This window comes from Danio aesculapii, chromosome 17 (genome assembly GCF_903798145.1).
Source record: "Danio aesculapii chromosome 17, fDanAes4.1, whole genome shotgun sequence".
In the NCBI taxonomy this organism is placed as follows: Eukaryota; Metazoa; Chordata; class Actinopteri; order Cypriniformes; family Danionidae; genus Danio; species Danio aesculapii.
The window spans coordinates 8,786,656-8,813,985 of NC_079451.1; the positions used below are offsets into that span (position 1 = coordinate 8,786,656).

General features: G+C 34.6%; 1 protein-coding gene and 1 non-coding gene across 2 annotated transcripts in view; both read left to right on the top strand.

Annotated features, from left to right (window-relative positions):
• Window positions 1–27,330, top strand: part of eprs1 (glutamyl-prolyl-tRNA synthetase 1) — a 41,656-nt gene that overhangs the window by 7,875 nt on the left and 6,451 nt on the right. Inside the window, exons 8-24 of the mRNA XM_056476487.1 lie at window positions 1,886–2,078; window positions 2,164–2,335; window positions 5,001–5,234; window positions 5,323–5,407; window positions 5,830–5,889; window positions 10,074–10,184; window positions 11,977–12,113; window positions 12,421–12,628; window positions 13,270–13,382; window positions 13,515–13,629; window positions 15,491–15,871; window positions 17,773–17,985; window positions 21,207–21,458; window positions 21,552–21,803; window positions 21,975–22,249; window positions 25,228–25,279; window positions 25,362–25,571. Of these exons, the coding sequence (XP_056332462.1) occupies window positions 1,886–2,078; window positions 2,164–2,335; window positions 5,001–5,234; window positions 5,323–5,407; window positions 5,830–5,889; window positions 10,074–10,184; window positions 11,977–12,113; window positions 12,421–12,628; window positions 13,270–13,382; window positions 13,515–13,629; window positions 15,491–15,871; window positions 17,773–17,985; window positions 21,207–21,458; window positions 21,552–21,803; window positions 21,975–22,249; window positions 25,228–25,279; window positions 25,362–25,571 (3,063 nt within the window). The remainder of the gene's footprint in view (window positions 1–1,885; window positions 2,079–2,163; window positions 2,336–5,000; window positions 5,235–5,322; window positions 5,408–5,829; window positions 5,890–10,073; window positions 10,185–11,976; window positions 12,114–12,420; window positions 12,629–13,269; window positions 13,383–13,514; window positions 13,630–15,490; window positions 15,872–17,772; window positions 17,986–21,206; window positions 21,459–21,551; window positions 21,804–21,974; window positions 22,250–25,227; window positions 25,280–25,361; window positions 25,572–27,330) is intronic.
• Window positions 25,015–25,148, top strand: LOC130245136 (small nucleolar RNA SNORA47). Its single transcript, XR_008839300.1, has one exon. It is a non-coding gene; the product is annotated as a small nucleolar RNA SNORA47 (small nucleolar RNA).

Consider the following 27,330-nt stretch of genomic DNA (forward strand, 5'->3'; position numbering starts at 1 on the left):
GAGGGGATGTCATTAATGGGCAGGGCTTTTCTCCTCTGATTTATTCTGTTTGGTCAGTTTGATTATAAAAAAAAGAATTAATAAATCTTTACCAATAGAGGCTGGCTGTATTTTCACACTGATGCCACACAACTGTGTTTAAAACCCTTATAAAAGTGATTTTTACACAATATAGGGTGTCCGGGTGGTAGTAAATGAAATTAACCAAAATTAAGGGCATTAAAAAGTAATAAACGTAATCTGATGAGGTATTACACTTTCGAGTCCAGTTTTTTAGATATATTTTCGATTTGTGTTAAGTGCAGGCCTTTATTCTAAATTTTGCATAAATTTATTTATATGTTGAGAGTAGGACCTGAGCGCTGTCATGTGAGGTGGTGAAGGCTTTCCACTGTTAGATGACAGGAAGCTTTTGTGACCGCGGGAAATGCAAACCCCACCTAAAGTTACTAATAATGGCACTGATGACAGATTATGTGGTGAATGTTGATCTGCCAGCCAAGATCAATCAAGTGTTTTCGGAGAAGATGCCTGAATCTCGATGCTTTGCATTCACTGCGTGTTCAGTGCAGATGTCCGCTAAATGTAAACTCTAACACTGTACAAATCATCGCCAAAGAAGCTCGCCTTTACTAAGTTTAAACTGAACCTCCAGTCCAAAACAAAGAGCAGCATTGCACCGGTGGTCATCGCGAGAATCCTGCTCTGCCCCGCTCATATATTGGGGCGGCTGACTCGCCTGCTTTATTCCACAAACACCGAAACATGTAAATCAGCGCAAAACCCAAACCAAAACCTTTAAAGAGTGCGTGAAGTGAGACACTTTTCTCCTTTCTTTTGTCCATTCTTTCTTGAGATGTTTTTTTTTTCTATTTAATTACTGATGACTGCTTTGCAGCTTTCAGCCTTGAATTAAATGATTTATTATAATCTTTCCTTCGTTTTGTAGTAGAAAAATAATGTATTAAATTGACATGCCTATAAAAACAATAGTACAAAATAAACGTTTCTTACTGCAATGCTTCATTTTTGTTTGATGCAAACCATAAATTTATTTTTTGTAAGCTAACAGTAGGACTTTTTTTATGGCAGATAACTCTCATTTAAGCACATTCAAGGCAGCATGATAATGAGAAATGTAATTCATTATTAGTAGTATCATCATCGTCGTCATTATTATTTTATAATTATTAGACATTCGTTTTGGAGTTATTGCACATAAATCAATAAGCCATCACAGAATTAGTTGGATAGTTGTGTCTGGTTTTTGTTATTCCTGATTGATGTTGTTTTCAAATACAATACATCCCTTAATATACAATTTGCAGTGGTGCTCATTCATTTTTGGTGGGTGCTCCTAAATGTTTTCTGGTGCTCCTAAATATTTGAAGTTAACACCGGTGCTCCCAACAACTGTAGAAACAACTGTAACCTTACCGAACGGTTCTTAGAAGAGTGACTATTGACATTGATGACATGTATAACATTGATTAAAAACTATGGACAAAGGCCCATTGTGACATCTTGATTAATCCCTCTGCTTTACTTAAATGTATGTTACCTGCATTATGTTATTTAATTTGGAAAAATATTTCATTTATGCCACTACAGTTCCAGCTAGTTGTGCTAGTACTAGTTTTTGAAGGTTTAAAAAAAGGTATTAAATTCAACTTAAGAAGTTCTGTATATACTGTGATAATAGGTCCCCTTTAAAACCATGATGTTTAAAATATGTTGAGTAAATATCCTTTCCATTAAACAGCACTGCAGAAATATTTGAAAAATAGTTTAAATTGGAAGGGCTAATAACTTTGCCTTCAACTGGATCTGCATTAAAGCCTCTGTACTTTCTATAAAATGTGAAACTTCCATCTTTTTGCATCAGGTCATCTTGGAGGACGTAGCCATGTTGCAGATCAAACCAGATCAGTTCACCTACACAAGCGATCACTTCCCCACTATCCTGCGCATGGGAGAGAAACTGGTACAGGAGGGCAAGGCCTACATAGATGACACTCCACCGGACCTCATGAAACAAGAGAGAGAGCAAAGGGCTGAGTCTCGCAACCGCAACAACTGTGAGCTTCAACAGAGCTGGCCTCATTATGCGTCTTCTTTACAGAAAATGTGTTTTGTGCTGAACATGTTTTCGTCTCTGCTCAGCTGTGGAGAAGAACATGCAGATGTGGGAGGAGATGAAGAAAGGCACAGAGTTTGGCCAGACCTGCTGCATGAGGGCGAAGATTGACATGAATTCTAACAACGGATGCTTGCGAGACCCTGCGCTTTTCAGATGCAAGAACGCTGCTCATCCTCGCACCGGCACCACTTATAAGTAAGTCAGAATTGTGTTACTGTTTATCTTGACACATTTATTTATTTATTTATTTTTTATTTATTTATGTATATTTTTTATGTTCTTTATATTTCGTTTTATGCTGTGCAATATAATCTTAATCAGCATCATTAATGTGACTCAATTAAAAGATAGGGATGACTCACTGAGTAACTTTACTGAGTAATTTTTTAAATTATATTCAGTTTTTTTTAATTACCAAACACTATGGCGTGATTTTGTTTTTCTTTTACATTTATTCAATTTCTGTATTGATTATTATTATTTATAATGCTTTTGTTTAATGTAAAAATATTTAAATTATATAGTTTTTGTGTTTGTTATTTGCATGCTTGTAATGAAATTAATTGAAGTACTTTATTACTTTATAATGGAGGTGTAGAAAGGCAGTGAAAGCCCAGACAGTTAAAGCAATTAAAATCTCTTAGTAATTCTTCAGCAACCTTCTTGCTTCGTCATTTTAAATGAATATTCACTGCTTTAGTCCAACATAAACGTTATCAATAGGGCCAGACGGAATCTGCAGACATTTTTTGCTATTTCTGCGGAGAATTTTGGTAAAAATCTGCAGATTTTTGCTGAATTATTTTAGGAGTATCATAACTAAAACCTTAATATGTGAAGTAAAAAATTAGATATTTTTAACTTTTATTTATTGTTTAAAATGCAGATCCAATTAGATTCACTTTATTTGGTAAACAAAGCAAGTCTCTCATATAATATCTCTACTAAAAGACAGAAAATATAACTGTACAAACTGTATTGTACATAAATCAGATGAACTTTTTCATATTAGTCAATAATACTACTGTACTTTAAAAACTGAATAAATATAGATTTACACAAATTTACTCAAGTAAATAAACAGAATTAATGATGGGCTGAAAATCTGCGGAATTCTGTGCGCACAGATTTTGTGTGGGCCTAGTTATCAGGATGATAAAGATGAAATCAGGATGGACATTTCAACAAGACAATGATTCAAAACACAGCCAAGGAAACTCTCAAATGCTTTCAAAGAGAGAAAATCAAACTGTAGAATGGCCCAGCCAATCACCTGACTTGAATCCAATAGAAAATACAAATTAAAGATCAGATTTGATAGACGAGACCCACAAAACCATCAAGATTTTTAACTCTGTTGAAGTCTGTGAAAAACTCACACCTGAGCAATTCATGTGACTTCATTCTCCACATGAGAGACTTCTTTAAGCTGCCATCACCATAAAAACCTTTTATATAAAGTATTAAATACGTTTCAGTTGTTCAGTACTTTCTCCTTGTGTCATGACAATATTACACATAACTCATTTTTCAGATTTTTTTTTTGTTTGTATTCCAATATAATATTCTCTTTATTCCAGACACTAGGTACAATAGTATAAAAGACAGACAAAACAATACAAACCACACAATAATCATTAAAAAAGACAGTTATGCCAATATTTCATCAAAGGTGACTGATAACGTACCAATGATCGAACTCTTACCTCACAGAATAATTTACTTGCACTACACTATGTTTTTTAAGAAGAATCCTCATATAATCATTGTATGCAACCTGCAGCTTATGGAGGCTCTCTTTTTTTAAAAATTATACCACAGACTCTCTTTAAGGAACAGCAGTGAGCTCTATTGTTTGGGTTTTTAACAAGATCTGGTTCAATTCCATGACAATAGCCTCTTTGCAAATATTATTCTCAGGAAAAATCATGATGTGTTCAATACTTCTATTCCCCGCTCTATTATAGTTGATGGAAAGTCTTGAAATTGCAGTTTAGCTATTTTGTCACAGATTTTTCAATCCAATTTTTTTACTACATATTACATATACTCACAGTAAGCTTTTAATAATGTCTGTGTGGTTGTCTCATCTTAACGCTGGAACTACCAGAATTTTTAACTTCTAGAATTACCATAGCAGTTATTCGGACCGTTCTCGTATAAAATTTGATATTTACATTCAAAATTTCTATTGAGATACTAAAATTAAGCTTTGAATGTTTGTCGTCCTCATTAATAAAGTTATTACCATAAAAATACAACCTTTTAGATAACACAGCCTATAAATATGTAGTTAAGCTACTAGACCACCCCGCGAATGTCTGCGACTCACTTTAATTTTCACAAGTAGGGAGAAGGCTTTTTCATGGCACTAAATGTGCTGTTTTAAAAGACATATCTCAAGTAAAGTTATGTTTTTACTATCAGAAAGTTATGATTTTTGACAGCATGAAATTGCTAGGCAACAGAGGCATGCATATTCAAAGTCACTGAAATGCAGACACTGAAATGTATTCTGTCATTTTGACTGTGATTGTAATTAAAGGTGGAAATACTCATAGCTCTTTTGTGTGTTGTAATTTTAATAAAATAATCATGTTAGAAAGAAATATACACTCGTTTAGGAAAAGTCGGTGTATTATAGATCTGTGGGTTTTATTTCAACAAAGTTATTCAATTACAAAAAATAAAAAGTCAAAATGACCGCCCCTGTAGTTCTAGTGTTAAATAGACCGCATAGACCCCCCCATCCTCTGAAAATTAACAGTTTTCCAAATCTGCAGTTTTAATATGCAGTTCTTTTCCTAATTAACAGTTTAACTAATATGCATCATCTTTCTTTTTTGCTCATTCCATCCAGAGTGTACCCCACATATGACTTTGCGTGCCCCATTGTGGACAGTATTGAGGGGGTGACGCACGCCTTGCGTACCACCGAGTATCACGACAGAGACGAGCAGTTCTACTGGGTAATAGAGGCCCTCGGTCTCCGTAAACCCTACATCTGGGAGTATGCCAGGCTCAATCTGAACAATACTGTACTCTCCAAGAGGAAACTCACTTGGTTTGTCGACAAGGGCTATGTGGACGGCTGGTGAGAATTAGAAGAGCGGTCACTATCATCAGTTTATATGTACAACTTTTTGAGATTGTATGGTGATTTTTCTTTTTACTTCCTGCAGGGATGACCCCCGTTTCCCCACAGTCAGAGGAGTCCTGCGGAGAGGAATGACTGTCGATGGACTCAAGCAATTCATTGCAGCTCAGGTATGTTCCTTTTTTGCATTTGAGGTTGTGTGTTATGAATTTACCACTGTAAGGGGAAGTGATTTCAGACAATATAATGTATTAATGGACATCTTAGGAAAAGTTTTGCTTGTAATAATATTAGAATTATTATCAAACATTAAGTTAAAGATTTGAGATTACTATAATTTGTGTAATTAATTTAAAAAAAAATTGAACGCTGAATTTGGGCCGTTTTTGCCTTGACTATGCCCATTGTTAATGATATGCCATTAAATCATACATAAACCACCTTATGGGTGTTCTTAGTGATGAAACTGGAAAAAAATACTGTTAACACTTCATTAGACAATTTTAGGAAACAGCATTGGTTCATTAAACAATTATATTGATTCATTCAATTAACGAATTGTTCATGAGATAAAGTGTTTTTCTTTTTGCAGGGAGGTTCCAGATCTGTAGTCAATATGGAGTGGGACAAAATCTGGGCATTCAACAAGAAGGTAAATGTAAAAACCACATATAATGTCCTTTGTGGCTGCACCTGATCTCCAGCTGGTCCTTGTCATCCCATTCATTCACTAATTAAAAAGCCATAAACCAAACAGCTTTCTAACGTCTCTGCACCCTCTCAGCGATATTCTGTCGAGCAGAATTGTCATCTAAAACTAATTTTTAAAACCATATCCTGTAATGTCCCAATCACCGCAGATATGCTCAAAATCAGCCTCTTCTTTTACATTTGCATGCCTATCTCCCTCTCATTTTTCTTTCTGTTCTGATGGCTAAATCCATTTGTTTAGTTTTATAGTTGAAGTCAGAATTTAACACTTAATTTTCTTAATATTAATCAGCTGTAATTTGACAAAAACCACTATTTCTGTGTTGCTTTTAAATGTGCTGCCACGCTTTTTTTAGAAATTCATATAATCATCATCTTTCAAAATCTGCCACGTTTGCAATTCTGCATCCAACACTTCATGTTCAGAGCTTTTTAACACTCTGCTCATTACCTGCAAGCTCCAGCCTTCTCCTAATAATTCCGATTGGCACCATTCTGTTTTTTCATCCCTTTCTGTACTGGAGCTGTCCAACTGAGAATACAGTTTCTGTCTTCATTTCCATCTAATTCATATTTGGATGAACTATTCTCTTCATCAACTCTTCGAAAACCTTGATCTAAGAGCAGGAATGTTACTGTTTTTATAGCAAGGAGCTTTAAAAATTCATAATTTGTTCATAGATTATAGTCACTGGCTTTAATGTGCTAACACACTGGCTCTCAGTTGTGGTAATCGAGTGATTGATTGTGATCACAATGAAACACTTCCCATTCTGTCTCTCTCTGAGCTCTCTGTCCCCTTTTCTACATTAAAGAATCTCACTCTTCTGTTTACAAGCTGCCAGTTAGCTGTAAAAAGGTATTCCTACTTCTACTCCTCTTGTTCCTCTTCCTCACGCTTCTGCACTTCCCTGCATTGATGGTTCCTTCTTTCCTTCTAACTTTCTATTTCCCGATCTATGGCTTTCACGGAAGTCAAGATTGTTTGTCTGGCAGACGATGAAATAAAAAAACAGTCATTCTAAACGTTAAAATGTTAGTTCACACAAAACTTTTAATTAGTATTAATTACTCGCCCTTGTGTTGTTCCAACCCCCTAACAACTTTGTTTGTCTTCGAGAGACAAATTAAGATATTTTGGCTCCCTAAGATTGATGGAGACAGTCCATGTGCCTTCAGTTGCTCAATCAGCAAGAATATCAAGCTATGAAAATACTTTTATACAAAAATAATAACTTTTTTCAACAGTTCAATCTCAGTATCAGTATAGGGTGCATGTTCACGTATCAGGCTTGGACATGCCTCTTATGTATTACCTCAGATGCGAATGTTTGCGAATGTTTTTCTTTTTTCAAACAGAAGGAGTCACAGCCTATACTGATGGAGAGGAGAATAAACTGTCTGATAAAGTCATTATTTTAGGTTTGTTTTACTGGATGCTTTGAAATATTTACATCTTAAATGGTAAAAATGCGACTGTGATGCGCAGTTCACTGCATTGAGGTGGGAAGTGGGACATTTCACTGCTGAAAGTCCTACCTCTGTGTCTGGAATACAGCATATGTTGATCCTACATGCGAATGCACATGGAAATACCTCGTTTAATAACATGATTTCAACCTCGTTTTGCAGCATGGGTAACTGCCTGTTTAACTATTCCTTTAAGTGCAAGTCTAAAAAAATAACCAGACATTTACAGGCTGACTGCCAATTGTTTATCAATCATGTTGAATAACCACGTAAAAGTAGACTGATAACATTAATTTAACTTATAACATGCATAAAGATATATATTTTTATTTTTGTATAGCTTAGACAGGTCTAACATGATGTGAAACTGCTTGTTTACGTGCCTAAAGAAAGACTGTACAGTTCTGTACAATTCTGAGGTAAGAAAATAATAAATTTTAATTTTATTAAATGTTAATAATGTTTTTAAATTATTCCTGAATAAATGTCATTTTGTATATACTTTGTTGAAGTCATTATTTGGAGCTGGCATGTAAGGTAACGGGAATGAATCAGGATGTTCTGTTTATGCTGCTGCTATTGACACGTTAACGTGATTTAAATATGAAACACATGATTATTACATTTAAAACTTAGCTCGGGCTATTCCTGTATCTGAATCATATTTCGGTGCGATTTCTGAGTTAGTGTCGAGTGTGTGCTTCAGTGCGTGCATTCAGTACGGAACAAGCGATTAAACTGACAGAAACACTATGTTACGTTATTTGGAAGGTAGTTGATAATATTGGGTGTTTTTGTCCTTTATTATCAACAAGTTAATTTATTGCTGCTGTATCAGCAGCACAGCACAAACATAACTATCCCTATTGTGAGAGAATGTTAAGGCATTTAAATATATTTTCCCCCCACTGGCCCATCGGGCAGCGTGTAGATAGATTTGGTAGCCTGACTAATAAAAAAAAAAGACTACTGGGTTTTGCGAGCTCATGCGTTAATAGTCGTTTAATAAAAAGCCTTTTATAGTTGTAATAGTTGTATGACCCCATGGGTGGACCAAGGTTATAATAGTTTTGGATTTTTCATTAGTTTTAGTTTTTATTTCATTTTGACTTTTTGTTTTCAAATTTAGTTAACTTTGATTCATTTTTAGAGGTAGATTTACTAGTTTTTATTAGTTGCTATATTTTGAAATGACTTAGTTTTAGTTTAGATTTTATTAGTTTCAGTATTAGTTTTCAATAGAATAAATATTGTATAATAATAAAAACTCAGCCAGTTAGTTTCAGTTAGTTTTGTATGTACACAATACAGTTTCAGTTAGTTCTAGGTTTTTTGTTTTATTTAAACTTTCGTTTTTATTGTTATTTCAGTTAACGACAACTATTTTCAATTTTAGTTTTCGTTTTTTTGTTTCGTTTTTGTTAACTATAATAACATCTGGGTGGACCGTTTTAATTCACACTTCTTAGAGATCTCATTGTAGTTTATAAAGTGGTAGTTCACCCAAAAATGAGAATTGACTCACTATTTATTCATCCTCAAGTGGTTATAAACGTTTTTTTTTTTCCTTGTTTTAAACACAAAAGAAGATATTTTGAAGAAAGCCGAAACCCTATAACCGTTGACTTTAATAGCAGGAAATAAAAATACAAGGGCTGTTCTAGGAAGGATGCATTAGTATGTGTCATTCTGTTTGGGAATCAGCTGTTTAAAAATATAGGTTGAATGTTTCTGTGAATCATTCAAGACCGGAATTTGTGTAATCTACTGGCTTGTTGTCATACTTATTTATTCATAATCAGCCTAAACATGCCAAGGTACCAGCGAAAATAAATAAATAAAAAAGAAGCAAAATCTAATTGATGTACAATCCCTATCATTTTCCTGCTCTTCTCAAATGTGATGGTGGGCCAAATCAAAGGTTAGCATGGGCCAAATTTTGCCCACAGACCCTAGTTTGGGCATCTCTGATTTAGAGAATCGATTGTTCTTGATATTAGTCAATATATCTTCCTTGGAGATATATTGATGAATCACTGTCCAATAGTAGCGTATGTTCATTTTTATGATGCAATCAAAGGGACTGTAAAATTGGGTCATCAAATTTGTGTCATCTACTGAAATATTGCCATTTTTTGACAACCATGCATTTTGAATTTATTTATGGCACAATTTCTTTCTTTCCCTCTTCCTCCCATCAGCAGCTTGTCTGTGTTTGTACTTTCGCTCATTTCCTCCCCTCATACAGCTTCTGGCAGATTCAATAGAAAGTGAAAAAAAAATCCAAACATTAATTTAGAACAGTTTACTGTCTTCAAACTCACTTCGCTCCCAAGTGACACGTCTCAAAGCTTTCACTTTTGTTTTACCTCTGAAAACCTGACGATGGTGGTCAAGTCCTTCACGTCCCAGTCATTAAGTCAGAAACGGTTTGTGTTTACTGCAGTAATTATGCACCTCGGTGGCTGTTAGAGTTGTTTGGTGCAGTGTTTGGCTTTCCCTGCTCTTCATGTCACTCGTTTGTACCTGTTCTCACACATCTTGTTTCATCTGTCTGTCCGTGCACAGCAATGTGAGAGATTGGCTGCTTTTAGGTGGACTCTTTTTCTAATAAGTCATTTGTGTTTCCATTTCTATCTCAATCTCACTCTATAGGTCATTGATCCAGTAGCCCCAAGATTCACCGCCCTGCTAAGCTCACAGGTGATTCCAGTCTGTGTTTCTGATGCTAAGGAGACGATGAAAGAGGTTCCCAAACATCCAAAGGTACTAAAACTGCATCCACACATTTTTTTTGCTTTGTTTTTAAGTTTTGTTCTGTTCAATGTTTTTTCAGCTTTTGTTTTGTTTTGTTCAATTTTTGTTTTGCTTTTTTCAGCTTTGGTTTGGTTTGTTTTGTTCAACTTTTGTTTTGTTCAACTTTTGGTGTGTTTTTTTGTTCAACTTTTGTTTTGTTCAACTTTTTTGCTCAACTTTTATTTTGCCAAACTTTTTGTTCTGTTCAACTTTTTGTTTTGTTCAACTTTTGTCTCTTTGTTGCTTTTTTGTTCAACTTTTTTTTCAACTTCTGTTTTGTTCAACTTTTGGTTTGTTTTGTTCAACTTGGTTTTGTTCAACTTGTGGTTTGTTCAACTGGTTTTGTTCAACTTTTTGTTCAAATTTTTTATTCTACTTCTGGTATTGTTTGTTTTGTTCAACTTTTGGTTTGTTTTATGCTCAACCTTAGTTTTGCTTAACTTTTTGATTTGCTCAACTTTTTTTTTTCTTCAACTTTTGTTGTTTTGTTTAACTTTTGGTTTGTTTTTTGTTAAACTTTTGTTCAACTTTTGGTTTGTTTTTTGTTAAACTTTTGTTTAACTTTTGGTATGTTTTGTTCAACCTTTGGTTTGTTTTGTTCAACTTTTGGTTTGTTTTTTTGGTAAACTTTTGTTTAACCTTTGGTTTGTTTTGTTCAACTTTTGGTTTGTTTTTTTTGTTTAACTTTTTGTTTTGTTTTTTGTTCAGCTTTTTTGTGTAACTTTTGTTTTGTTTTGCTCAACCTTTGTTTTGTTTTTTGTTGTTTAGCTTTTTTGTCTTCTGTTTTATGTTCTGTTTAGTTTATTGAATTTCTTGAAGGTTGTTAAGCATGTACGCAATATAATCAGTTTTGGGCATAACTTGTGGTACAATTTATTTGGCATAGTATATTGATAAAACGTGAAAAAAATGTTTGAAGAAAGAATGGTACTAAAAATTAGAATAAAAAATATGTTTATGCTTCTGAGCAAAGGATTTGTTGGATGTGCTTTCTATAATTGCATTAATCCACTCATTTATTTTTGTACATCCACACACATTTGAAGAATTGTCTGTAACATAAAACACTTTTTTTTTTTTTTTTTTGTAAAATGTTCACTGTTGTCAATTCATCTGTGAGTTGGTAGTAGTTGGTGAGTGGGAGTTAGTATTTTAAATTGGGCTTTGTCAAGTAGCAGGGATGTTACAGGTGCTAGAAATTTTTGAAAATGCTTGAATTTTAATCTAGTATTTTCAAGGTTTGATAAAGTGCCTGAAACTGCTTTAAAATATAATTGTGTTGTTTTCATAATGATTTGTTACTAAATAGGTGATTAATAATTAACTACTAAAGTAATTTTGCATAAAATGAGAACTCTGGAGTCTGTATATATGCCTGTAATGTGACCTGGCCACCTTTTTTCACATTTAAATGTGAGCAAATGACATTTAAAAGAGTAAATGACAATAATTTAACATTGGGTTTGGGACAAAAGAATACTATACTATACTCTACTATAACAAATAGCATCAGATATTAACATCAGATATTATTTACTACAATCTTCTATGTGAAGCTGCTTTGACACTATCTGCATTGTAAAAGCGCTATAGAAATAGATGAATTGACAAATTTAATAAAATGTCATGATATCAATATGTAATTTGCCATACTTGTAAAGTTATAGAAAGTTAGAAACTGCATGAATGTGCCTTAAAGCTTTAATTTGACATTAAAAATGTGTAAGAACCCTTAGTAATTACATGTTTTCTGCATTCTCAGAATGCAGATGTGGGACTGAAGCAGGTGTGGTATGGACCGAAGGTGTTTATCGAGGGCGCTGATGCTGAAACTTTTACTGAGGGCGAGATTGTCACCTTTATCAACTGGGGAAACATCATCATCACCAAAATCCATCGGTAAATTTTTGAAACATGATTAAAGCAGGCCTGCGAAGTCTTAAAACAGTACTTTTTACTAAGTTTTACTCCAAATAAACTAATAGTAAACTTTCTATTGGAGCATATTTTTAGATTGTATGTATTGATTTGTTATAAATGATCCCCTATTTTGCTGAAAGCTGAAGTTTCAAATGACATTAATTCATTCTTCATTGTCACATGGTTTTTCAGAAAATATACTAATATGTGACCCCGGACCAGGTGTGCTTGTATTTGTGGTTACGTGTTGATGTACTTTTGATGTCTTGTGTCTTGATGTGTGCAGGGACAGCAGTGGGGCCATCTCGTCTCTGGACGGCCGTCTGAACCTGGAGAACACCGATTATAAAAAGACCACCAAGATCACCTGGCTCGCTGAATCCAGCCGTGCCTCCTTCGTGCCTGCTGTGTGTGTCAACTACCAGCACCTCATTACTAAACCAGTCCTGGGCAAGGATGACGATTTCAAGGATTACATCAACAAGAACAGCAAGGTGTGCTACTCAAGTTTGTTTGTCTCAAGTTTTTGTGCGTTTATAAAAATAGACAACGGATCTAAATCTATTCCAGTGGTGGCAAAGTTGCATCTTCAGCATCAGTATTTGAAGTTTTCATGTGATCCTTCAGAAAGTGTTTTAATAGGCTTATTTGCTGCTCAAATAGCAATTATTATTATTATTATGATTATTTATAATATTGAAAACTGTTGTGGCTGTTGTAACCCTTGTAATTATTTTTTTTTGTTATGTGATAATTTTTTTTCAAGGTTTTTAATACATAGAAAGTTGTAAAGAAAACATTTATTTGAAATATTTTTTGCATTTGGATGCTTCATAAAATCAAGAAGCATTTTTCTAGAAAAGCGAAAGGTATAGTCGTTTTTAGAAATATTTAGTCAAAATTCTAGATTTTTTTTTCCCTGTTTAACCAAAAACTCACTTCATTTTAACTTTTTCTGAAAACACCACAATATTTTTTGCTTGTCTAGAAAATGCTTCTAGATTTGAAGAATTTTTTTTGACTTTGAAAAAGAAACAAGACTAAAACGAGATGTGTGCAGTTTAAAGGCCCCAAGCGTTTAAACGGTTGTGCATATATTGTTCAAATGCTGTATTAAAATACAATTTGTCTCCAGGTAGAGGAAAAAATGATAGGAGACCCCTGCCTGAAAGACTTGAAGAAAGGAGACATCATACAGCTGCAAAGACGGGGTTTCTATATCTGTGATCAGCCTTACGAGCCAATAAGGTTGCATTTCTAATTTATTCAGCAATCAAGTTTGAATTTTTATATGAACCTGTTTTAACTTTAAAGATTTGGAGGTAAACTGTCTGATTATGCTTTGTTTGTAATTCTGTGCTTCATTTGACTTTCATGTAGCCCTCACAGCTGCAGGGAGAGTCCCTGTGTCCTGCTTTACATCCCAGATGGACACACGAAAGAGATGCCCACTGCTGGCTCCAAAGACAAGAGCAAGAGTCAGACAACCAAACCTGTGAGTTCAGGATCTTTTCATTCTCCGGTTTTCAAATGTTAAATAAGTAATGAAGTTTGTTTTATGTTTTTTTATCTTGTGCGCTTCATTTTTTCATTTTTTTTCCAGTTTATGCACTTTAAAGATGTCTATGCTTAATCAACCACTGGTAAAGTGTATTGATTTAATCCTTTGATTGATTTATTGATTAAAAAATGCACTATTTTAATAGCAAAAAGCAAAATTAAAGGTGCAGTAGGTGATCTGCCAAAATGCTAACCAGTTAGCATAATATCTTTGAAACACAGCCCCACCCCTGCCGTCCAAAGGCACGCCTCCTGACATTGCGAATGCGCACAATAAAATGACAGAGACCCACTAGATCATGTCATTCGCCAGTTAGAAAACGTTGAATTCTGAACGAAAAAAAACGTATATTTAGCACGTTATCAGTTGTGTAGCAAACAAAACTTGTCATCATGTGCAATATTTCATGCATGCAAGGATTGCTGGACTCACTCTCTCACGCGCTTTATCCTAAAGCGACTATTGTATGCTTAGTGGTTGGCTGGCGGCATGCAGGAATTACACTTATTACTAAGCCATACTTGCATGCTATTTCAAACAATATAAGAAGCGAGTCACAGATTGTCATTGCTTAAAAATGAACCAATGTGATAGCAACTTCATCTCAGTAAAGTAGGCTAGGTGGGATAGCGCTATTAAATGATGTTTTGTTATTAAACTAAATAAAAATCAACGTTATCGATGCTGTAAAAGGTCTCTTATGAAACTGAATCTTTCACTGGAAGATTTCAGTGGCTGAACAACACTTCTGTGCATAAAACCCATTTGTAAAACAACACCGTCTACATCAGCTTTGCGTGACTATAATGGTTTTAAAACATAACATTACCTGTCTAAAAGAAATACTTTAGCCATGGTGTCATCCTTTCTCCAGCGTGCAAAAGTAACTCCAATATTGATTTAGGATTTCAAAATGTTTTGATTAGAATATAAAAATTCATATAAAAACATTTAGATCATTTACTTTAATCAATACTAATGGAATGTAAAGAGACTTCCACCATCACAACAAAGCATGTTTCTGAAGACAAACACCTACTGCACCTTTAATTATTTATTTTTTTATTGTGACTTTTTCTAAAATGACCCTGATAATAGAAAAAAATATATCAATTTCTATTTACATGAAGATTGTACACATTTAATATACAACGGTTATCCTTTGAGTCAATTTTGACCTGCCAGCTATAAAACACCACAAAAACTAATGGCATCCCCCATCCCAATACACACAAACAGAAGAAGAATCTGATGCTTTAACTTTTATAAATACTGGCTTGCTACCCTTTACATTAGTTGAAAACCAGTGTTTTACTTTACTTTAGTCAAATACCACACATCTTTTTTACAAACGTAAACAAAATTAAATATATTGTTCTCTATTCAATTATTTTTAACAATTCTACATTATGTTTTATCCAAAAATCAAAACACCTATCAAGGTACATTTAGCATTAGAAAAATACCCTTTACTTTAGTCAAAAACCAGTGATTAAACATTGATGAAATAACGCACACTGATGAGTGAAAAACTTGATTCACAGAGTTTGTAATAAAGATGAGGTGGTTTCTTGCAGACTAGATTTGAGAGTTGAAATCAAATTGTTTTATTTTAAAGGTTTAATGTAGGTGGGTGATTTATTTTATTTTATTTTTTTGACCCAAATGCTGAACAGTCTATCGAGAATTCTAAGACAACAGGAGGTTTAGAACAAATGATTGACAATTAAATGATGAATCATTTCAAGTTATAATCAATTCACCATAATCAAGTTATATATGGTTCTTCCTTCAGGTGAAAGCTGAACCTGCTCCTCCAAGCAAAGCGAAGTCCGCTTCTGCCTCCAGCACCACACCATCCGCTCCTGGAGATGCTTCTGCTGTATTGTCCAGCATCGTGGCTCAGGGAGACACAGTTCGACAGCTCAAGACAGACAAGGCTCCTAAAGAGCAAGTGGATGCCGCTGTAAAGCAGCTCTTGGCATTGAAGTCGGAGTTCAAACTGCTGACCGGACAGGAGTACAAACCTGGCATGACCCTGCCTGCTTCTGCCCCAGTGCAGAAAAGTTCTGCCCCGACTGTTTCGGCAGCTCCTGCCTCCACTGGATGTCCGTTCACGCGTGTTTCTGAGCAGGGCGAGCTGGTGCGAAAACTGAAGGCTGAAAAAGCACCCAAGGTCAGTTTTAGTGGCCGTTACTTAATCAGTTGCCAACTATGCAGCGTATGTTCACTAATCAAAGATCAATGTTTAGTGTTTGAACCTTTTGCCATTCCAGTTAATCTATTAAAATGGTGTGCTACATTTAGGATGCTATATTTGCGCCAGTTATGTTAGCACGATATTAGAAAAAAACTGACATTGTGATATTTATGATTTATTTTTTTCTGCGAATAAATTTATATTTATTTATATTATTTTAAGAGAGTGCATCTGCATGAAATATACAAAATAATCTGAAACATATTTAATAAAATTAAAAATTAAAGCACAGATCAAATCTATAGAGGTTAGATAATTATTAAATAAACGCTTTATTTTTTTTGTGGTTTTAACAGTATTGATGTACAGAAATTCAATTATCAAATGTAAAATAACTCTGTATAGTCTTCGTTGCAAGTAAGTAATTAAACACAATCTTTGTTAAAGCTACAAAAAGGATTAAATTAATTGAAAATTGAAACCAAAAATTATTTGATTATTTATTTTATAATTTAGATTTCTACAAATTATTTTAAATTGGTTGTATTATTATTGAATTTTTTTTCAATGTTAAAATTTAAAGGTTATATTTAAAATTTTGTAAAAAATATTGAATATTGAAACCAAACATTATTTGATTATTTATTATATATTTATTAAATTAATATTTTAGAAATAATTGGTTGTACTATTATTGGACTTTTTTATTTCAATATATAATTTTTAACTTAATATTTTAAATTTAATAAAAAATGTACATTTTAATTTGATATTATATAAATTAATAAAATTATCACACAATAATTGTTTATTAAAAATTGGACAGATTTTTTTTTTCTTTTTACAAACTTAAGCAACAAACTTTTTTGGCAATTCAGCAAATCATTTTTTAACCAAAAATTCAAACAATAATTATTTTGCCTTATTATTTTGGACAAAACAGGAGGCAAGATTTTAATTTATTTTATTTTATTTTTTGCATCACTAGTTAATCGTGTAGCATTGCATAGAATTCACATTCCAATACAGTAGCTTTCTCTTGGCCTTATACAGAACTCCTGATTGCACATAGTTAGGTAACACTTTAAATAATGGTCCATTAGTTAATGTTAGTTAACTAAGAATCATTAATTTTGTACACCATTTATTAACCTCTTAAGGCCCAAGGTGTTTTTTTTACATGCATTTTTTATTTCTTTTTGCTATTTGGGCTTATTAGAACCTAATTAGAGAAAAATCCCAAGTATCATCTTTTGATACGATGTACTTTTAGAAAAAAATGATGTCCATATATGTGGACTCGTGGTCTGAATTTATATAAAACACTTTTTCCTGAATTTTTTTAATGCATTTATAACATAGAATTTTTTTTGAACTTGCTTTGACTATCAGAGAGTAAAAAAAAAATGTTTCCCATTTTGGACAGTTAAAAATAGTTTGGGACATTTCATATGCTGCAAAACAGTTGCAGGATGAAACTGAATGTTTTATATTTTGTTACAGACATACAAAGTATTTTAAATAGCCACTTAAGAGCTAAAATGTGCTGTCCCCATATGTGGACACTCAAGCCCTAGGAGGTTAATCATAGTTCAACATTAATTAATGCATTCTTAAAATCCAAAGTTGTGCTTGTTAAGATTAGTTAATCCACCATGACTTAACATTAACTAACATTAACAAAGATGAATAAATACCGTAATAAATGTATTACTAATAGTTTGTTCATGTTAGTAAATACATGAACTAATGGACCATTAATCTAAAGTGTTACCCATATTTCTGTTGAAATGACTGAATTTCACCAGCTTACTGTATAATGGATAAAACAATTAGTTTTAATTGAAGTGATTGGTTGACTGTTTTTCATTTTGTAGGAGCAAATAGATGCCGCAGTGAAACAGCTCCTGGCATTTAAAGCTGAGTTTAAACAGCTCACTGGTCAAGACTACAAACCAGGCATGGCTCCTCCCACAGCATCTCCCCCAAAGCCTGCCCCTTCATCTGACTCCTCCCCTGCTGGCATTTATGAGCGTGTGTCTGAACAGGGGGAGCTGGTCAGAAAACTAAAAGCAGAGAAAGCACCAAAAGTGAGATCTCAGTTCTTTTTGTTCTGTAGTTTATTGTGTAATTATTGTTTAGGTTTTTTCCTTTTTTTGCTTCCACCGTGTATATTATTATTCATTGAATTATTTTACAATAAAGTTGTATTAGTTCATGTTAGTAAATGTATTTACCAACATGATAAAAATGAATTTCTGTTATTTATGTCAGTTAATGAAAATAAAGTTGTTCATTGTTGCATTAACTAATGGTAACAAACATGAATTTGGGTTTTAATAACTCAACACTGATTAATTAGTAACTGCTGTACAAGTATTGTTTATTATTAATTCATGTTGGTAAATACATTAACCTTAGTGAAACCTGATTGTAAGAGTAACCAATTATGATTGATGACCAACAAATTTAGATTTTGTGTATAATATTATAATATTATACATTTTTATTATTATTGTTTAGATAGATAGATAGATAGATAGATATAGGTGTGTGTGTATGTATATGTGTGTGTGTATGTATATGTGTGTGTATGTATATATATATATATATATATATATATATATATATATATATATATATATATATATATATATATATATATATATATATATATATATATATATATATATATATATATATATATATATATATATATATATATAAAATCAGGGATGTCAAACTCAATTCCTTGAGGGACTCAATATATATTTAAAATCCCTTTTACAAGAAACCTGGCAAAGATAACCGCCATACAGTAAAACTTTTTTAAATACAAGACCACAACATTTCATCAATCCTCTCAACAAAAAGTCATATGCTTCCAATACCACTTTTTACCACTACAGACACAATTTTATGTAGTTTTAAGTTTTTTTTTTTTTTTTTGCTAATGATTCAATGCCTCTGGTGCACAATAACAAAACACAATTTTTCCCAGTTCTGCACAAACTCCAGGTACAGTATTGTTCAAATTAATAGCAGTACAACGTGACTAACCAGAATAATCTAGGTTTTTGTATATTTTTTATTGATACATGGAAATCAAGTTACCAGTGTGTACGGCAGATTCTCAGAAAACGAACAAGACCCAGCGTTCAATGATGTGTTCAAAAAAAGTAGTGTCTGCTGTTGACTGTACAAACTTTAAAACTATTTTGTACAAATGTTTTTGTTTTTAGGATTTAGCAGTCATGTGAATCACTAAACTAATATTTAGTTGTATGACCACAGTTTTTTTATAACTGCTTCACATCTGTGTGGCATGGAGTCAACCAACTTGTGGCACCATTCAGCTGTTATTCCACTCGATGATTCTTTAACAACATTCTACAATTCATTGACATTTCTTGGTTTTGCTTCAGAAACAGCATTTTTAATAATCACCCCACAAGTTAAGGTCTGGGGATTGAACTGACCATTCCATAACATTCATTTTGTTGGTTTGGAAACAAGACTTTGCTCGTTTACTTCTATGTTTGGGGTCATTGTCTTGTTGATTTCAAGGACATGTTCTCTTCAGCATAAGGCAACATGACCTCTTCAAACATTTTGACAAATGTAAACTGATCCATCATCCCGGGTATGCGATAAATGGGCCCAACACCATCGTAGGAGAAGCATGCCCATATCAGAATGCTTGCACCACCATGTGTCGCTGTCCTCACTGTGTACTGTGGCTTGAATTCAGATTTTTGGTCTCATCTCACAAACTGTCTGTGGCCCCTGGACCCAAAAAGAACAGCTTTACTCTCATCAGTCCACAAACTGTTCCTGTATTTCTTTTCAGTTGATGTGTTCTTTGGCAAAGTGCAGCCTCTTCTACAGATGCCTTTTTTTATTTTTAACAGAGGGACTTTGTGGGGGATTCTTTAAAAAAAATTTACTTCACACAGACGTCTTCTAACTGTCACAGTACTTAAAGGTAACTCCAGACTGTCATTGATTATCCTGGAGCTCATCATTGGCTAAGCCTTTGCCATTCTGGTTATTCTTCAATACATTTTGATGGTTGTCTTCCATTTTCTTCCACGTCTCTCTGGTTTTGCCCTGCATTTTAAGGCATTGGATATCATTTTAGCTGAACAGCCTATAATTTTTTTGCACTTCTTTATAGGTTTTCCCCATCTCCAATCAACTTTTTACCAAAGCACACTGACCCGTTTGCCTCAGGATTTAAAATGCATGTTCAACAAGTGCTGACTTCATCCTTAAATAGGGGCCACCTGATTCACACCTGTTTTTTCACAAAATTGATGACCTAACTGATTGAATGCCACACTGCCAATTAGTTAAACACACCCCTTTCAACAAATTACCCAATTGCACAGCCTTAAAGCTGCGGTCACACCAGAGTTTGTGTGTGCAAAATTCTGTCGTACGGTGCTGCGAAAAGATGTGGGATTAAACAAGATGATTAGACATTTAAAAAAGCAAGCGATTGCTTCATGTTTAAAATTTCTGTCCAGAGAGGTCCTGTTTTGATCCTTGATTGGTCTCACGCAGTCAAGTGATGTGATTTCACAGGTGAACTTTGCGAACTGCAAAACGCATGACCCTGCGTTTCCGGTCTGACACATTCGCGTGCATATGAATGGAAGTCTATGGGAGGAAAAGCCCAGTGTGACCGCAGCTTAAGAGCGTGCATATCATGAATGCTGGGTCTTGTTTGTTATCTGAGAATCTACTGCACCTACTGGTAATTTGATTGCCATGTATCACTAAAAAATATTCAAAACCTGGATTATTTACTTTGTACTGCTAGTATTATGAACAATACTGTATATTAAAAAACAAACACTTGGAAGAAAGTAGCTGGTAGTTGGCAGAACTTAGACAAAGAAGAGTACAAAGATAAGCTGGAAGTTTACCTAACATAGTTTTATAAATAAAATAAATGTGCCAGTGCTATTTTCTATATATAGCAAACGATCTAATGATGTCCAGCCCACTATCTCAAATAAAATGCAATAATGAGTGTGGGATTTTGCGTTTTGTAATTAGTATTATATGTGTAAAGTATGTATCATTGCTGTACCAGTGCTGTTTTATATGTATAGCTAGTGATCTGCAGCCCAGTCTCATATAAAATGCAATGATGAGTACAGGATTTTGCATGTGTAATTAGTATTGTGTATAAAATATGTATCATAATACTTCAGTTTTTTTAATTATATTTGTCAAAGATTCTAGGTAGCACAGCATATTGCTTGCCTTATTAGTTTGTAAAGCTACTTTTTTTCCTCTACAGGACCAGGTTGATGCCGCAGTGAAGCAGCTTTTGGCTCTGAAGGCTGAATATAAGCAGGTGACAGGGCAGGACTATAAACCTGGAGTTCCTCCTGCTACTGCTTCTCCAGCATCATCATCTCCAGCTCAGCTTACTGTTGCTTCCACCCCTGCAGCGTCTGCCCCATCAGACAGCTCTCCTCAAGCCATTTATGACCGTGTCTCGCAACAAGGAGACCTAGTGAGGAAACTGAAAACGGAAAAGGCATCCAAGGTTTCTGACTTAAATGATTTTGGTCAAATCTTTGAAATATCGTCATTAATATAAGCTTCAAAACTGATTAATATAACTTTCACAATTTGACAGGATCAAGTAGATGCAGCTGTAAAACAGTTGCTGAGCCTTAAAGCTGAGTACAAACAGCAAACCGGACAGGAGTACAAACCAGGTGCACCTCCTTTATCTGGTCCCGCCCCTGCACAGTCTAACCCCGCCCCGCCTCAATCTAGCTCCTCCCAGCCTCAGTCCAGCTCTTCCCCTCAGGCTCAAGCGCTGTTTGCTGATATAGCCCAGCAGGGGGAGCAAGTGAGACGACTTAAAACCGAGAAAGCACCTAAGGTTTGTTTGCAAAAAAGTTAAAATAATTGATCATAACACTCATTAGCACTCTTTTAATCTTTATTAAATTGTTGTTGTTTTAGTAGGACTGAAAGGAAGGGCAGACACAAATTTCATTGTGTTTTGTACAATGACCATAAAGATTCTGATGTGATTCTAATATGTTTTTAGGAGCAGGTCGATAAAGCAGTGAAGACTCTGCTGGAGCTGAAGGGTCAGTATAAGGCCCTCACAGGGGAAGAGTACAAGCCTGTGACCACTCCTGGAAATTCTGGAGGAGAAGACAAGAGCCGCAAAGAGCGGGAGAACAAGTCTGAGAAGCAAGGAGGAGGTGGTGGAGGTGGAGGAGGACGCAAGCAGCAGAAAGGAGGAGAGAAACCTCAACAAGGTCAAGACTCTGGAGCCGGTGGAGCAGGAGAGGGTCAGGGGCCAAAGAAACAGACACGGTGAGAGGCAACATCACATTGGCTTAGGGCTGGATGATATAGCCAAAATGTATCATTTAATGTAATTGTTAATTTAGTTTTATTACAATATAGTTCCGATATTGATATAATAATTAAAAATGCTTAGAAAAACTTCCAAGAACTCCCATTGCATCCATACAAAGTCTCAAAGGCTAATTGGCTAAGATTATGAAGCCTCCTCTTATAAAATAATGTAATGTTTGCAAAAGAACAATAAATTAATCAGGGATGTGATTCTTCCGTATAGGGGAATTATCAACCTACATCACACATGACGTCACACGGGTTCAACCGCGCATACCAGTTGCAAAAAACAAATAGCAAACATGTCTTGTTGTGGGGTAGGATGCCAAAATCGAAAGTCTGAAACTAGAAAACTTAAATTTTACCGTACACTATCTACCCACACACGTCTTTGTCTAACAGCCATCAGAAGAGTTGAATGGAATGAGGACCTAATTAAAAATGCTTGACTCTGCAGTTCTCGTTTCATGTCAGGTAAGGTGACGCTATGCTGAATCATACACATTACTCAATTTTGGTTGCAGCAATGATTTCAGCAAAAACAGTTAAATATGGTGAATTAAACTGCGGACACTGAATGCTTAGGATAAAATGTAAAAATCTATGTACACCCTGTTGTACAGGTGCAGTTCACTGTCAGAATGCTGTTATTTTGTTGTTTTTGTTGATTGCCCAGGCCTTGTACAGTTCAGTCTTCTTTCCTTGTGTTTTGGCTAGGCAGAACCTCGGTTTTTAGCACTACAAAGTTTTGTATCTGGTAATCATGGAACATTATTTCTTGCACATGAGCACACAGAACCAAATTGTAGACATTAGAAGACTTGTAGGTCTTTACTTTCTCTCTTGTAAAAACACTTGGGGGTTTTAATGAGTTGTATATTTTAGGCTGGATGCTCGGCCATTTTGTCTTTCAGGGATGTAATTGTAGACCTACCTAGGCTACTGTGTATATAACATAATGAAATTGTGTAGTTCTATAATGTGACAATATGCAAGATTATAGCACCTTTCACACAGTAATACCGGGAAATATACGGAAAATTTCCGGAATGACTTTACCGGTAAATAAAAAAAAAGCACTGTTCACACAGGCGAGGACGTTACGGAATTTTTCCAGAAAAAAAAAAGATTCATACATTCATTTCAAAATACCGGTAAATTCTGACATCATCAACCAAAAATGACCTCTAAACGGCTGCACTTGTAAACATTTGACTACATTACAAACTCTGTGGATGGAGTATTGTGAAAAACTTCATGAAAACATATGGAAGAACACTTTCAGATGTCGAGAGGTACATAATGTATGTGTGTGCTGGTGCTCACCGGCTTCATCATGTGCACACGCATCAGAGCTTGAAGGTAAACAAACAGCGGTTTATCATAAGCTTTTTATCGATATTTTTTTCCACAGTTGGCATTAAGAAGGAACATAGAAACATTATCTGACTAAAATCTAGCAGCTAAATGTGTCTGAAAAAATATTCAAAGGCATTTATCTTCATAAACAGCGCGGATGTGAATGCATCTGAATGTTCTGATTGGTTAAAGTAGACGTCTCACGTTCCGGCAATCTTCCTTCTGCGTTCACACAGCGCAGCATTCCGGCAACTTACTGGTAATGTTACAACTTTTCTTTCCGGAAAATAGTCGGAATGAATTTACCGGTATTTTCAAAAAGGGCCTGTTCACACATACAGACCTTTCCGGAAAATTGCCTGTAGTGTTTCGGAAAGGTCTGTATGTGTGAAAGGGGCTAATCGTTTTGAATTCATCTGCAACTGTGCACTTTTTCCACGCTCACATTTGCATGTCACAACCAGGTGCGCTCTATGTACATTATAAATACACCTGCAGGACGCACTTTTGTTATTATTCGCTGCAAGTCACCTGCCTTTATGTCTTCATTAATTCAGTGCTACAGCCTAGCACCTCAAATTTAATAGCTGAAAGTATCACAAGTTTAGATGAAACTACAGATAAAAATATATTTTATAATTAATTAAACTATTAAAAACGGGGACTAAGCCGAAGGAAAGGGAAAGTTATAAACTCTTATTAGCAATGTATGATTTTTTTTTTTTTTTTTGCGTGGAATGTTAAATTATATTACTCAATTCAACTGGACTTGTTTTTTTTTTTTATAGTTCATATTGTTGACTGACTATTAGTTTATTTATAGTTATGAATAGTTATATTCTGTGGACACAAGAGTTAGTGACCGAGTTAGTTGGGCCATCTAGAAGCAGTGTGTTGTGGATCTGTCCCGACATTGAGGTACAAAGTATAAACCTATTAAATATTACTTGGGTCATTATTATCGCGGTGTCTCATCTTCCGTCTTTTTTTGCCTCGGCTAATCACATGCCTGATTAATGTTCACCCATAGTTTAGCTCCAACCACCTTCAACTCACACGTTCTTAATACTCTCTAGTAGTCTTGAACACCTTCATTATTTGCATCAGCTTTGTTTGATTAGGGTTGGAACAAAACTGTGCAGAGCTGTGGCCCTCCAGGAATCGAGTTTGAGACCTATGCTTTAGACGGAGCAGAGTTTACTACACAGAGTAGTAGTTCACTGACAAGTTACGCAAAATTGCATTCAAAATCAAAGTCGATTTAAGCAGATAAAAGTGAAATTGAGATAAAGTTGTGTGATAATGACAGTTGTTTTCATAGATCATCAATGAACTTCAAATGCCAAGGTTTTGAAACGGAATGGAGGCTTGAGAAAGTTTTGCAGTCGTTTTAGTACTGACACAACTGGTTATGTCCTCCAAGAGTAAAGCGCAAATACAGTCTGTTCAGTCTGATTTCCCTTTTCAGATTGTGAGCTGTGTTTATGAACACTATAAACTAGATATTTGGTTTTCTGTTTGGTAGAATTTGCAAACAGGATCTAAATATGCTATTTTGTATTTCTCAAATGTAGGTTAGGACTGGAGGCAAAGAAAGAGGAGAACCTGGCTGATTGGTACTCACAGGTACACTTTTCACTGCATATTACAAAAAGGAGGTTTAATCTTTACAGATTTCTTATTGTTGAGGTGTTTTTGCTTTAATCAGGTGATCACGAAGGCTGAGATGATCGAGTACTACGATGTCAGCGGCTGTTACGTGTTGAGGCCCTGGTCTTATTCTATCTGGGACGCCATCAAAGAATTCTTTGACCGAGAGATCAAGAAGCTGGGTGTGGAGAACTGCTACTTCCCCATGTTTGTGTCTCAGGCTGCGTTGGAGAAAGAGAAAACGCACATTGCAGATTTTGCACCCGAGGTGAATAACTGTGAAGAATAGTCAAGAGTTTTCTGTACATTTTTGGTGTGGTACATCCTATTCTGACAAGTTATTTAAAAATTCCAATTTAATTGCTGTAGATGAATCTGTTATCTGGTTTCAGCACATTATTTACAGTAGGAAAATGTGCAAGTGTTAGTCAGATACTACAAAAAAAAAACTGGCATTTTCAGCTGTGACTAAACTTAATGCATCTGATTAGATACAGCATTCTTAAGCTCAACAGAAATGAATGTGACTGGGTAAAATGCTCAGCGCTACCATGTAATGTAATTATGTGATTGGACAATTGTCATTCATTTTTAAATGCTGCTTTATGGCAGTAATACTTTTAGTAGTAATTAGTAATAAGTTGTTAGTAGTAGTAATGTGTGTTTTTGTGTGTTACATGTTTGTGTTGGATGCGACGTAACATTGAGTTTCTACAACTAACAGTTATGCAAAACAAAAATAACAATTTATTAAACAATGAATATATGAATTTAGAAACTAATTTAAATAACCGAATCAAACGGAAAACAGGAGTGTTGCCAAAACAAAAAGAAATGTATATATAACAAAACAATCTTAACTAAAGCCCATCCCACTAAACTTAATAACCAAAGAAAAATGCAGAAACAAAACTATTCTTCAGCGTAAGCGACGCTTAACTAAATGACTTAACTATTCAAAACATAATTACAGGTGTAGAACTCCTGCATAAACTAAATAACACAAAAAAAGTATTGTGCTCAGAATTACTAGAGTTCTAGTAAAGTACACACTGTTAGCAATTAGCAAAACAAGAGTTTATCTGATAATCCAATTTTCATAAAGATCATTCGACTTCCTAATAATCGGGTAAAGCTGCACATACTTATCTAACCAATAAAGCACTTCAGGGTTTCCACGGGGTCTTAAAGTCTTAAAATGTCTTAAATTTCCAAACCTAAAAGTCTTAAATTCACTGACATATTGTGTTGTAGGTCTTAAATAGCTTTAAACGGGTCTTAATTTTGCTTTGTTCTATTAAAGCTACTTAATTTGAGCCGATATCCCTCTAATGACCAACAACCCTCTCAATAACACCTTATTTTTTATATTAACATTTTTTAAAGGTATAGTTCATAACAGCTGTTAGACATTTTTTCAGCAAATTCCCCAAATTAAATTCCCTAATCAGGGAAAAAAACTGAAAAAAATTACACAATTCCTCATGATAATACTGGGACATCAGAAAACAATCTTAACCCTGTATAAGTCTAAAATTTCATTCTTTATGGTCTTTTAGGGTCTTAAAGTCTTAAATTTGACTTGATGAAAATGCAGAAACCCTGCACTTAGACGGTAAACAATTTAAACAACAACAAAATAATACGAACACAAACAGGCTGGTCGACAAAAGTGAGGAGTTTCATGTAGAATCAGGCGCTCCTCCTGAACAGCGCATGTAAACGTCTTTTAAACACGGTGGACCAGCTCCTGATTGGTGCCCTGAGTGATAATGATTGACAGCCTTCTCGACCAATGGTTGCACACCTAGTGCAGGACAGAGTACACAACAGAAAAGAGAAGAGAAAGCTGAACAGAAAACAAACACAAAACATACGTGGGACGTAAAGGTGATTAATTAAACATGTCAATACATTACTTCAATGGATAAATATATATTGTGGATGTAGAATATTTTCTGTCTCTATGCTATTTAAAGCTTATTATTTGGGTTACAAAAATAAATTAATAACTATATTAAATATGC